Source organism: Ascaphus truei, chromosome 13, assembly GCF_040206685.1.
Source record: "Ascaphus truei isolate aAscTru1 chromosome 13, aAscTru1.hap1, whole genome shotgun sequence".
Lineage (NCBI taxonomy): Eukaryota > Metazoa > Chordata > Amphibia > Anura > Ascaphidae > Ascaphus > Ascaphus truei.
Window position 1 is genome coordinate 220,343 of NC_134495.1, and position 14,462 is coordinate 234,804.

General features: G+C 45.9%; 1 protein-coding gene across 4 annotated transcripts in view; it reads left to right on the top strand.

Annotated features, from left to right (window-relative positions):
- The window catches only part of LOC142464666 (uncharacterized), a 165,432-nt gene extending 151,955 nt beyond the window's left edge, over nt 1–13,477 (top strand). For 3 of the 4 annotated variants that reach the window (XM_075568025.1, XM_075568027.1, XM_075568028.1), the window contains 3 exons: nt 2,941–3,019; nt 7,710–7,922; nt 9,824–13,477. In XM_075568025.1, coding sequence (XP_075424140.1) covers nt 2,941–3,019; nt 7,710–7,922; nt 9,824–9,862 — 331 coding nt within the window. In that variant the 3' untranslated portion in view covers nt 9,863–13,477. The remainder of the gene's footprint in view (nt 1–2,940; nt 3,020–7,709; nt 7,923–9,823) is intronic. The other variant, XM_075568026.1, reaches the window with a different exon arrangement.
- Nucleotides 13,478–14,462: the final 985 nt, after the last annotated feature.

Sequence of the window (14,462 nt, forward strand, 5' to 3'; positions counted from 1 at the left end):
AGAGGGCAGCGACGGCACCACAATACCCATACGGGAGACCAGGACAATTACACCAGGGATCAGTACACTAGACAGAGCAACAGAGGTGAACAAAAGTTCATTTATTGTAAAAGTTTCCTCAAACCTCCAGTACATAAAACACATACACAAACTCACCCAACTGGGGTAACTGGGAAAACAACCTAAAGTCCTAGGTGTGAGGACCTCCATCAGGAAGATTACCCCAATACGCGTTCCCAACTTGCACCGCTGTTCTCGGCAGAATGGGCAGCACTGCCTTGCTCTCTGCTAGCTTGCAGTTTTACATTCCCCGCCATTGCTTCACTCCAAACAGCTCCGGACAACGCTGCACACAAAGACCACAGCTCCACCAGATGCTCCAGACCCCGACACTGGGTCTCCTCGATTCCCTTCTGCTGACTGCATGTTAGCTCTGTCAGCACACAGCCTTCACAACAGCAATCAAGTCCAGAATGACTCGTTTAAGGCTGGGGAGAAGCAATATTGATACCCCTGTCCAGGGGCTCCAGACCCAGTTTATGAGATTACTGGGGTTGAAAGTAGGCCAGGAAGCCTAAAATGGCATGCCAAAATATGGTAATTTCTATCCTTAATATAGTCCACAGGATGTAGGCAGATACAGGACAATGCCCACACAATTCCCCTCCACAGTCATACAATATAGATACAGTGTAGCCACAGGATGTAGGCAGATACAGGACAATGCCCACACAATTCCCCTGCACAGTCATACAATATAGATACAGTGTAGCCACAGGATGTAGGCAGATACAGGACAATGCCCACACAATTCCCCTCCACAGTCATACAATATAGATACAGTGTAGCCACAGGGTTTACAGCTTTCTTGCAGAGTCCACTTAGCAGGTTGTCAACCTCTTCCTGGTTCCTCAACAATGGGCCTGGTCTACAATACCAAACTCAGATAATAATAATAATAATAATAATAACAGCATGTTCTTGTATAGCGCTGCTAGTTTTACATAGAGCTTTACAGAGACATTTTGCAGGCACAGGTCCCTGGCCCGTGGAGCTTACAATCTATGTTTTTTTTGGTGCCTGAGGCACAGGGAGATAAAGTGCCTTGCCCAAGATCACACTGAGCTGACACCGGGATTGGGATTGGAACCAGGCTCACCTGCTTCAAACTCTCAATGCCAGTCAGTGTCTTTACTCACTGAGCCGCTCCTTCTCCCTGATGTGATTATAGCTCATTTTGCAATGACCCTTCACGTCCAACCTCTTGAACAGAGCTGTACTTCATTGTTTTACATCCTTTAAAAATAACATCTATGGGACAGGTAAAATAAACTCTACATACATAAATAAATAAATAAATACATCATATGATTGACAGGTAGGGGTAATGGCGGGCTTAACCTTGATTTAAGAGCAGCCAAATCTACCCCTACCTCACACATACCCTCTGTGATTTGTTTCCATCGTAATACATAATTTCGAAAGTTGTGGGGTTGAAACGACATGTGGTGAATCTGATTGGTCCAGCCTCTGGCCAATCAGATTGGTGGCTCTATGACGTCACCCAACTGCCACACACACACACACGCACACACCACCTCCCGCCCAAAACGCCGCCTCACACCCCTGCGCCTCCCCTCCCACAGCACCACACACACCACCTCCCGCCTCCCCTCCCTCACCCCGGTGCCTCCCGCCGCAACCGGCCGGGACCAAGCGGCGAACGGACGGCCGGGGGCAGCCCACCCCCCCTCACCCGTATCACACCACCCCCCCTCACCCGTATCACACCACCCCCCCTCACCCGTAGGGTGTGGTGCTGCACGGGACTGCGGGGGGGCGGGGCCTGCGCCCGACAAAGGTGCCGCACGGGACTGCGGGGGGTGGGGCCTGCGCCCGGGAAAGGCGCCGCTGAGCGCCGCACGGGACTGAGCTGTGTGTGTGTTACTGTGTCCCCCCCTCCTGTCCACTATCCACCGCACTCCTGTCCACTGTCCACCCCCCCTCCTGTCCACTGTCCACCCTCGCTCCTGTCCACTGTCCACCCCCCCTCCTGTCCACTGTCCACCGCCCCCTCCTGTCCACTGTCCACCCCCCTCCTGTCCACTGTCCACCCCTCCTCCTGTCCACTGTCCACCCCCCCTCCTGTCCACTGTCCACCCCCCCTCCTGTCCACTGTCCCCCCCCTCCTGTCCACTGTCCCCCCCTCCTGTCCACTGTCCACCCCCCCCTCCTGTCCACTGTCCACCCCCCCCTCCTGTCCACTGTCCACCCCCCTCCTGTCCACTGCCCCCCCTCCTGTCCACTGTCCCCCCCCTCCTGTCCACTGTCCCCCCCTCCTGTCCACTGCCGCCCCCCTCCTGTCCACTGCCGTCCCCCCCTCCTGTCCACTGCCGCCCCCCCTCCTATCCACTGCCCCCCCCCTCCTATCCACTGTCCCCCCCCCTCCTGTCCACTGTCCCCCCCCCTCCTGTCCACTGTCCCCCCCCCTCCTGTCCACTGTCCGTCCCTCCCCTCTGGGGGGGGGGGGGAGAACGGAGAAAGAGGGGGAGGGAGCGGGAAATTTAACTCACGGGCAACGCTGGGTCTCTCAGCTAGTGTAGAATATAGCAAATTGTGAAGAAACATTGGATTAAACATTGGATGAAGGTTCCTACTCCACTTCTTACGGCAAATTTAAGCATATGATTGTCCAACAGCCGCATTGCCTTCAACCCAAATTCTGTTTGAATGGGACTGCAGGGACCCCCGCTGTGTTAATCCGATGGGCCATTAGTCTGGCTGCAGAAATCTCACAGAAATGTTGCAGTTTATTGGGAGATTGGACCAGATTTGCTGCTTTAATGTAGTCGCTGGTAAAGACTTATTGAACTGGGTGCTACTTGTCAATTGTATTCCTGCAAATATAAGCACATGACACATTTTTCTTCTTTTCCATAGGAGTTTATCCAGGAGCAAAGCCTCGGACAGCCAGAGAAACACAGAGAGAGTCGGGTCTGCTGTCCGCAGGCTTTCAATGGTAACATTGGAACATTTTCTGTGTAGTGATATGTTGTATTTGTAGTTTGCAAGCGAGATGAGTTTACCAGGAGTCACTGAGCCTGGTAACAGAATGGATCACTGAGCCTGGTAATAGAATGGATCACTCAGCCTGGTAACAGAATGGATCACTGAGCCTGGTAACAGAATGAATCACTGAGCCTGGTAACAGAATGGATCACTGAGCCTGGTAATAGAATGGATCACTGAGCCTGGTAATAGAATGGATCACTGAGCCTGGTAATAGAATGGATCAATGCCTGGTAATAGAATGGATCACTGAGCCTGGTAACAGAATGGATCACTGAGCCTGGTAACAGAATGGATCACTGAGCCTGGTAATAGAATGGATCAATGCCTGGTAATAGAATGGATCACTGAGCCTGGTAATAGAATGGATCACAGAGCCTGGTAATAGAATGGATCCCTGAGCCTGGTAACAGAATGGATCAATGCCTGGTGAATAGAATGGATCACTGAGCCTGGTAATAGAATGGATCACTGTGCCTGGTAATAGAATGGATCACTGAGCCTGGTAATAGAATGGATCAATGCCTGGTGAATAGAATGGATCACTGAGCCTGGTAATAGAATGGATCACTGAGCCTGGTAATAGAATGGATCACTGAGCCTGGTAATAGAATGGATCACTGAGCCTGGTAATAGAATGGATCACTGAGCCTGGTAATAGAATGGATCACTGAGCCTGGTAATAGAATGGATCAATGCCTGGTGAATAGAATGGATCACCGAGCCTGGTAATAGAATGGATCACTGAGCCTGGTAATAGAATGAATCACTGAGCCTGGTAATAGAATGGATCACTGAGCCTGGTAATAGAATGGATCACTGAGCCTGGTAATAGAATGGATCACTGAGCCTGGTAATAGAATGGATCACTGAGCCTGGTAATAGAATGGATCACTGAGCCTGGTAATAGAATGGATCACTGAGCCTGGTAATAGAATGGATCACTGAGCCTGGTAATAGAATGGATCACTGAGCCTGGTAATAGAATGGATCACATGGATCAGCTTTGCGCTTTTGTAAAAGAAGTACCAAGCATCGCATCTACAATTTGTTACTGTAAGGATCGGGCTTAGGCCTCGCCCCGTGACACGTCCCGCGACGCCACGGCCAACGCGCATCAGGCTAAAGTTGCACGCTGTCAGGCAGGGGGATGCCGCAGGGATTGGCCTCAGACTCCGCCCCCTTGCTGCATCCCCTGACGACACGGGTGACGAGCGTCATACTCAAGCTACGCGCAGGCGCCGCATGGTCAGAACTACAGTCGCTGCCAACACTAGTCCACACCTGCAGTCACGCCCCTCCCCTGCCTATCAGTGAATGGCTCACTGCTGAGTAGGTGGATCATGCTCATTGCTCACAGCCCTGTGCTTCTCTGCTATTGGTTACCTGTCTTTTATATGCTCAGCCAGTCCTGCAGGAAGTTGGCTAAGCATAAACTTCCTCCTTGTGACGTAGTGCTTGCCTTGTCTGTTACCTTGAACATTATTGTCTTGCCTCCTTGCACCTTGACCTCGGCTTGTACCTGCACCCACACCTTCTCGGACCCTTGACCTCGGCTTGATATTAGACTCCCACCTTCTCTACTCCCTGAACCCCGACTACGCTCAATGACTATCCGACTTCTCCTATCCTAGACCACGGCAAGTATCACGACCATCCTGACCTCTCCTACCCTGACCCGGCTACACGACTACCACTCTGCACTTCGGACACAGTTATGTGGTTGTAGGTCTGTGTTTAGCAATATCCCCTCCTTAAAAGTGAGGAGGAGAATTGTGTGCGAGATGCGAGATTTGATAGGAAGCCAGGAGAGTGATTTCAGCAGGGGAGACGCTGAGACAGATCTAGGAAAGAGTAGAGTGATTCTGGCAGCAGCGTTTAGGATATATTGTAGGGGAGACAGGTGAGAGGCAGGAAGACCGGACAGCAGGAGGTTACAGTAATCGAGACGGGAGAGAATGAGGGTGTAGGAGGACATGTGCAGAGGTACACAATGGAGACTGTTTTAAGGTGAAATTAAAACAAGGCTTTATTGTGCCTGTCGCTTTAAACACAGCAAAAATATATGAAAATAAGCCAAACAAAAAACCTATCTCTGCTTTGGAGACTATCTACACATGTAGCTCAGCTCTCTCTGACTGGGTTGGTTAGCTAAGCTATTTACCAGCCCCAAAATATAAACATATATACAGATATATTACAGTTCAAAAAGAAAGTCTTATCTGTTCTCCTGAAGCTGTAGGGGAAGTCCTCTCTGCTCTCCTAGGTAAGCACCTTTGTGTGCTACAGCAATGTCTGTCCAGGTTTTGAGGTCTGGTCCCCTTGTCTTGCTATCAGCATACAGTCCAGTCCTTCTGCAGCTCAAGACAGCAGTTCCTCTGGTCAGTCTCCCCAATTGTGCGACTCTGGAATCTCTGCTCTGTCTCCTAGTTCAGCTCAGGTGTGAGCTAAGGAGTCTCTCTTCCTGTCTCAAAGGCAGGCTTTTTCTAACACCTCTAATCAGCCAGGTGCTGGTCAATTAACCAGCACACAGCTGGATTAGAGGCAAGTTTTCTGAACAGGGTAAGTCCCCTGTTACATACCTCCCCTGTTTGTGGGAAGCTCGGGCTTGCCAAGGCCAAAGCCCATCCTTCCACTCTCACTCGAGATGTCTCTGGGACTTGAATGAGAGTGGATGGAGGAGAACCCTCAGTCCTGCTAGGATTGGAGCCCTTCCTCCAGTTTAGTAGTGTCTCCTCCAGAAAGTGTTTGAGTTCAGCAGTCCTCAGTCGCTCAAGGAGAACTTTTCCCAAGTACAGTCTTTCTACTGACCATGTGGTCCTGAGCTTTCCCCTGTGTCGGGCACTCCTCTTTTTGTAGGCAGATTGTATGGTGACAGTCGCAGAGCGCCCGTGCAAATCGCTCTCTCTTGCCATCCTTCCCATGTGCTCCACTTTAGCACAAAATGTCAATTTTCTGGTATCACCAGAGCGCCCTATAACAGCCATTTGAGCCCTCAGTTCTTGAAGCTGTCTTCCTGCACTTTTCCCATACAATGTAGTCACCATTTCAGCTTCTTTGGGATTCAGTTGCGATTCCAGCTCCATTTCCAGAGAATGTCGTATCTTTTCAGCTTCCTCAGCTAAGGATTCTTCTGGCTTAGATTCTGTAGTCCAACCTCTGTTTGTTGCCTGTTGGGCGATTGCAGGTTTGGCTAGTGCTTTCTTAGGAGGCTCAAACTTCGTAATCTTGTTTTGAAGGTGAGTGGTGTCCCCAGCTCTCACTGTACACTTGTCCTCACGGGCCTTAGTTACTGTGGGATACCGATGCTTGGACAGAGCCAATACCTTTTCCTGTATTGGAGGCATCTGTAAGTTAGTGGACTGCAGAGTCTCACTCTGTTTCTTGAGTGTATCCTGTCATTCTCCTTTCAGGGTCTTTATTTCTTCCCTGTGCTTTCTCCGAGCTTGCTTCCACCTATCATTCTTTATTTTGTGGAGCACTGTGAACTTCTTCGCTTGGGCTGCAGATACTCGTCTCAGTTACTGGAGCTTTTTGGGCTCCCTCTTGTACCGAGTCACCTGGTCTCTAAGCTTAGCCTCTAGCGATGCTTTGGTGATGGTCAGGGTAGCCTTCAGTTTATCCTGCAGCTTTGCGAGGACGCACTAGGTACTCAGACGTTCCTGCAGCACTTGTATTTCCTTAGCAGCCTGCAGATTTTCTTCCTGCAGAGTTCGCTGCTTCTCTTCTTTTTCTAACACCTCTAATTAGCCAGGTGCTGGTCAATTAACCAGCACACTGCTGGATTAGAGGCAAGTTTTCTGAACAGGGTAAGTCCCCTGTTACAGAGGGCCTGAGTCAGAGTTTTAGCAGTGGAGCAACAGAGGAAAGGGCATATCTTTTGTTATATTGCGGAGGAAAAAGCGGCAGGTTTTAGATACGTTTTGAATGCAAGGGGTGAATGTGAGAGAGGAGTCCAGTGTGACCCCTGGGCAGCGTGCTTGGGCTACTGGGTGAATGATGGTACTTCCAACAGTAATGTGGAAGGAGGTAGTAGGGCCAGGTTTGGGAGGAAGTATGAAGAGCTCTGTTTTTGCCATGTTAAGTTTGTTGGAGGATGGCCATCCAGGATGATATAGCAGAGAGACATTCAGGAACTTTGGTCTATACAGCAGGTGTAAGGTCAGGGGTTGAAAGGTAAATTTGTGTGTCGTCAGCATAGAGGTGATATTTAAACTCAAGATATGCGATTAGGTCACCTAGAGAAAGTGTGTACAGAGAAAAGAGAAAAGGTCCCAGGTCAGAGCCCCGGGGTACCCCCACAGAGAGATCGAGAGAGACTGCGTATCCCCAGCAAGATATTTGTTATTTTTTTGTGTTGCGAGGTCGCCTATTGATGACATTGCAACTTTGTTGTGGCTGCCGCAGCAAGGCTGGCTCTGGCAGCCATATTGTGTCTTCCAGGCAAGTATTCTTGCCCCGTAGCAAAGACTGCGAGTATTGTCTCAGAGGAACACCCTGGTTCAGGAAATATTTTTTTTAAATTACAACTTTAATGATGCTCAAGTATAAGCTGCCAAGCAGTTCCATGCTGTTAACTATATTTTTTTAGGTACCCTGCTAGCGGGTTTAAGAAATAGACTCATTTATTTTTAACCCAGCAGGAGAGGAGAGAGAATCTCCATCTTCGTTCAGCCTCCACCCCCTCCCTGACTGGAGTAGCAGCACAGCATGACTTTGGGGCACTAAAGATCCTGCGGCATCTACAGGGCAGAGTCAGGGAGCTGCGGACAGATAACAGACTGTGCCATGCCAGCAGCCTGGAGAATCTAAGTATGCGGAGGACTGAGCCAGGCAACTCCTACAGAGAGAAGGTGACTTCCTAAACGCAAAGCAATCAGTACTACTTTAAGAAACAAAGGGGGAAAAAATTACCTGCTGTGACAGTCATAGACTCTGTATATATTAGTAGGAGGTTGCATTATGCCTGCTTTCCAGTATGCGATGAGTTAACTCCCCTAGTTAGACAAGCCACAGGTCATCCTAATTAAATGAGCTCATCTGGTTTTAAAAAGGGGATGAGGAAATGCCTCTGGGGCAGCAGTCTCTCTCAGACACTGAGAGAGGACAGAGGAGAGCTGACAGACACAGGCTGCTCGTATTTATGCTGTCCCGAATGGAATAAAGCTCCCAGGTAAGGAGCCAAGTGGTGTTACCAAATATTGTTGGTCTGGTCTAGTTTAGCTAACCAGCCGGGTAGATAGGGAAACTAACTAAACAAAGTTAATCCTAACAGGGATAGGCTTTTGGTTTATGTTTTTGTTATACTTAAAGGGACAGAGCACCCATTGTTTTGTTATATTTTTGGACAAATACAACCACCAGCATATTATTTCACCAGAAGAACTGTGTTGCCTCATCACTAACCACAGTCATCCTGCCACATTGTATGTAAGGATTCCAGTTCAGTTACATTATTATATTATAAGTATTAGTTTGAATCTGGTGTATAAAAACAGCATGCCACGTGTACAGTATGATATTGTCTGATTTGCAATGATTCTTTCTTTTATATATATTATATCGCACATATGATATGACTCAAATGGTTCATTAATATCTTTTGTAGATTCAGTTACATTGGGATAATATTTTAAGTTATAATGGGATTGCAGCTGTGTTGAGTTGTCTGAGCGAGGGAGGCCCTGCGGGTGAAATTTGAGTGACCATAGACAACTGTGGTTAGAGCTGATGCAATCGTAAGAGGCTATGGCATCAAGTTGGATTAATAAGGAGTTCTAAGATCTTTCCAGAAGACATGCCATATTTGGTAATAAACTTGTATGGAGGTGGGTTAGTTTCTTATCAGATATGACATCAGTTATGAGATGTAGGAGCTTATTTGGTAATATAATTAGTAGAAGCAAGGGCTGACTAAGGGTTATTATCTGGATAAATATTAATAGTGTGTAGCTAGTGAGATGAGAGGAGGATTACACCCAGAAGGAAAGGAGAGGGATTATGACAAGAAGGGGGAGAGAAGGGTTAACCCCAGGAGAGAGGAAGAACCAGGTTTAACAACATCATATCAAGAACAAAAAGAATGATTTTACTCAGGAACATATCTATGTTTATTTCCTTGTATGGAGGATAGAGAAATATATAGTACAGTTCCAAAGTGTAGGCAAACCGTTTCAGGCGAGGAGGATCCTGCTTGTGCAGCCAACACAACCTGATGAAAGGTCCATATGGGACCTGAAACGTCGTTTCTCCTCTGTTCTTGGCTGTCACAATAAATGAAGAATTGCATTGTAAACCTGTGAGTAGAACTCTACTTTGTACCCCTGTCCTAGAGGAGACCTGAATTTTGAGGAATTTGTTTTAATAAGGAAATATGACATCAGTGTTAAGCTGAAAGACACATAATACCTTATTCTGTCATAGTACTGGGAATAGGATGGCTGACTAGATGAAGGAGACAGGATAACACCAGGCGAGGAGCCGGGTTAACATAATGATAGCAAGATTAGACAGAAGGTTTTCACCAGGAAAAGAATGATTATGCAACTATCTTTGCAAATAGTATAACTTATTTAATGTCACCGCAATTTATTTACTATTTCTGAATGTAAGTAATATATATATATATTCGAAATAAACGTGTCTTTTGTGTGCTAAAACCGGAATGCAGAGTTTTTGTTATGCCACGTGTAACTAAAAGACATTGAACATTTTGCATAACCTTACTGACATTGCTACGGGTTTTTTTTTTCAGTGGCCGTTTATGGCTGAACCATTTCAAGGCCGGAAATAAATCACCATCCTGTTCAGAATGCTGCCTCTCCTCACCCATTGCAAAGACTCACCAACTGATTGGAACTACTGAAACAGCACATCGAGCACAATGCTTTATGCACAAACCGCAAAGGCTGTTCTAGTAATAAGTCGGGACGGGCAAATTGTGGGGGCGGATTTTGATCTGCCGCGGATCGGCCGGTTCTTTTGGTCCACTGATTTTAGTGGATCAAGCTCAAAAAGGGCGATTTGCGTATTTTTTATTATTACCAATACACTCCGCAGAATCCGCAATCCGTGGGCTGATTTGTAGAATCCAATTCGCGAATTCAGCAGTCTGTTCGCCAACGGATTGCTGAATCAGCAGATTGGATTCTTCAAATCCATCCACGCGTTGTATCCAATGGTGGTTTTTGATGAATCCGCGCGGAGTAAGATCGGCCAAATCTGTTAGCTGATTTTTACAAATTGAAACTTTTTGGGGGGGTGGGGGGGGAAATGTGAGAAAATGCAGGAAACGGATTGTTGGTGTTTTGCCTATCTCTAGTTATAAGACTCGATTCCCTGTTATTTCTATCAGACCAGGGAGCAGAGGAACTCAAACCCCTCCCAAGTCTTAGCTTTAAATATCAAAATACTTATACGTGTCAGATTTGTATAAAAAAAGGCATCCATCATCCAGATGTAACCTCTTAAACATGTCACTGACATTAGTTCACTGGTCGTAGGAGGGATTGGCCCTTTAAAAGCAGGCTTGATATTCTCTACTTGGTTGGTGTTACAAAAAAAACATACTAAAGTTATAAATGTTTAAAAATGGAGGACAGGGAATAACCGTGTGACCAAGTTAATGTAATCCTTCACGCATGCAGTTCCGGATATTATAAAGATAAATACAGTAATAGGAAGAGACAATACAACAAAATTATTTTGCAGCACAGTTATCTATAATACTTCATTGCAATCAGTCTGAAATGGAAACTTACACTCCTTTCACCGCTCCCTTCTTCTGATGTCATCACATGGTTCATTTTACGAGGCAGTCATTTATTACATCACAGGAAGTGACAATACTAAGACTAGTGGGGAGGTTCAGTCTGTGTTAGGCCGCGATTATAGTTGCTGCATGCGTGTGCCGCGAACACAAATGTGTGACCCTTAATGAGGCCGCCCTTAGTGCCACATAAGGCGTCTGCCACGCCTCCCGATCGCCTCAAAATAGGCTCCAGCCTAGTGCTTGTTTTGAGAGTGACATCATGCGCGCAAGTATAATCGCGGCCTTAACTGCCATTGATGTTATACAAGCTTTGTGATTTCCCCTAAGACTATTCGGAGGTATTTCGATATTGTCCCAAGCAGCCATTCGGGCCTTTCCCCAAGTGGACTCTTCTGGCAATATAGAATAATACCCTAGTAATAATAAGGCTAGGATGCAGAATAATAATAATAATAGCATGTTCTTGTCTAGCGCTGCTAGTTTTACGCAGCGCTTTACAGAGACATTTTGCAGGCACAGGTCTCTGCCCCATGGAGCCTACAATCTATTTGTTGGTGCCTGAGGCACAGGGAGATAAAGTGACTTGCCCAAGGTCACAAGGAGCCGACACCAGGAATTGAACCAGGCTTCCCTGCTTCAAACTCTCAGTGCCAGTCTTTACTCACTGAGCCTCTCCCTATGTATATTGTAGTGCAATGAATAATCAACATTGCACTACAATATACAAAATATATATTTTGGAGAACCTCTTAAACATAAGCCATCATATAACTGTGTAATAATGAAGCCCACATTACTACAACTTTTGGAATTGATGCTGCATTTGTATCTCTCAAGTATCACCTGCTAACTAATGAAATCATTAAGAGACATAGTTATTAAGCGGTGAATGGGCTGTTAGATGCACTACATCCCATATTAGCCCCATGTATTGTAGGCAGGATTTCGGTTACGTATCTCCGAGCTATGGGTTTAGATTTGAAATCTCCAGGCGAAACAGCTTTTCTGATGACTTGATAATTGGCAACAAATTCAACAATGTATACTACACTGCAGGGCCGGCTGGGATGTTTGCAGGGCTCGGTGCTAGGACATGTGCGGGGGCCTCAGCTCTTACCTTCTCCGGTGACAGCATCTCCCCCTGCATGGTCCTGTCAACATGGCGGCGTGTTACCATGACAACGGGATGTCACATGACATCACAGAGCAATGTTGATGGGACCTTGCAGAGGGAGATGACGTCGCCACCACTGGAGAAGCTAAGAGTTAAATATATCAATAACAACCTGTAAAAAGCAATAAAATGTATTCAAGTCCACATCTGACTGATTACATTTCTTGAAATTGAATTGGAAAAAGTCTCCGGGTTAGATTCAGCAGAAGGTGGCAACCCTGATTGTTGGTGGGAGTGTCGTGTGAGTCCCACTCGACAATGTCAGGCAAGCTTTCTTCATACAGTTTCAAATTAAATTATAATAAAAGCCAACATGCTTGGGGGTTAATGCTTTGTATGCCGAAGTGACCTTATTGAATAGGCTCTTAGGGCTGGAGGATGTAACAAGAAGCAGAGGGAAGTAGTAGGGAGATAGGGAAGGACACAACAAGAAGGTTACCTGGGTATTCCAGCACAATTAGCTTGTTGTAGTTTTCCTGTGCCATTCAAGAGGGCACGTGTCGCATAAGGTATATATGCTTTATCAGCTAATAAAACATGGTTACAAAGTTTGTTATTGTTGTATGACCTGTTTAAAAGTGAGAGAAATAAGAAGCTGATGAAAGAAATTAAAAAGAATGTGAATAACTTTGAAAGTACTTTGGCAATACTGTGAAACCAGCGTTTTGAAACTGAAGTGTCTGCAACTGATATATTGTTGTAATCTGCCCGCGTATTGAAAAAGGCATAACATAGCTGTACTAAAATGTACAGCATTGATACTTAAATACTGGTGTTTTTTCTACTTTGGGAATTTTTATATACATTATATAGTATGGGATTGTATTTTTTATATACTATGCATTTCTAGTGTTCTTTATGTTGATGTTTATTAAAATTAACTTTTATACACAGCAGTCATTTTCCAATTTTGTTCATTTGTGATACAATTGATTTGGTTTATACTGTATATGAAACCGACAATTAAAAAAAAATAACCCACATCTGATGAATCAATTAATAACATGAAAAAGAACCACCACCAAACAGACTAAGGGCCCTATTTACTAAGAAGTGCTACCCCAAAAGACACTTTACATGCTGGAATATTCCTTGCAGCTAAATTAAGTGAATGGGTGATAAAGGGCCATATTTACTAAGTGGTGTTGCTCCATGATAATGTATATTTCAATAGGGGGGACTCCATTTTGTCTGATATAGCCATTTTATACTAATACCTCAATTTTGTTGTTTACTGCCTTTTAACCCAATTATGTTGGCTGAACTCCTAAAATGTGGTCAGACAAGAGTTCCTGAATAAAAACAGGAAGTGCAGCCACGTAGGCAAGTCCAACATGTGTGCTATCTCAGCATTTCAAGTAAGAATATATGACTTTGGCCAAGGACAAAGTATTGTAACTTTTCAGATAAATAATGTAATATCAAAATATGGGAAGTAAACTTTTGCACGTGTACACCCTCGCTCAGCTATATAAACCTGAGTGTAACTGCTAATAAAGGGGAGAGGTTTTTGACAAAGAGCATTCGTGTCTGACTCAATTACTTTCCTCCGAGCGCTTGTCTTTTCCAGTCCAGCACCTTAGAGGGGTAAAGGCCTCCCGGGAGGGTCTTCCGAGTTGAAGGGGAAGGTCCCTACTACCGTTGGAGTGGAGGACGTATTTAAACTCCATAATACACCTTACGGTCCATTTACTTTAAGGTGTCTATGTAGAAAGGTAAAAGTGCAGTCATTCTAGGGCAAAAAAAGTTGCACCAGATATATCAAAGAAAAAATCTTATTGATTCCAATAGGATTTCTTCTTTGATTCAGCTAGTGCGTTTACTTTTCCCTAGAATTGCTCCACTATTGCCTTGATACATAGACCCCTAAGTGGCAATTTTTACTTAGCCATTATGGAACTGCAGCCAATCAGGAGGAGGTGGCTGTAGCCTGGGGCCAAGGAGAGGAGGAAACAACATGGAGCAGAAAAGTGTGTATGGCATGGAGGGCTGCTCTGTAACCGCTTGAGGGGGTGGGGGTCATTAAGTGTCCGGGGGGGGGAGGGGGAAGGGTCCGGACTCACCATGTGCCCCACCAATTTGCCATGGCAACGAGACGCCGTGTGACGTCACGTCGGTGACGATGACGCGATTCGGAAGGAGGGCGGCCGCCACATGACACATAAAGCTTGGCCCCCTGCAGACGCACTTACCAGAACTCCCTCCTACTGTCTCTGTACGTTCTCCCTACCTACCAATTAGACTGTAAGCTCCTCGGAGCAGGGACTCCTCTTCCTTAATGTCTAAAGCACTTATTCCCATGATCTGTTATTTATATTATCTGTTATTTATTGGATTACCACATGTATTACTGCTGTGAAGCACTATGTACATTAATGGCGCTATATAAATAAAGACATACAATACAATGTAAGTGCCTTCCCATCAGGGCCGATAGGCATGAGAGCA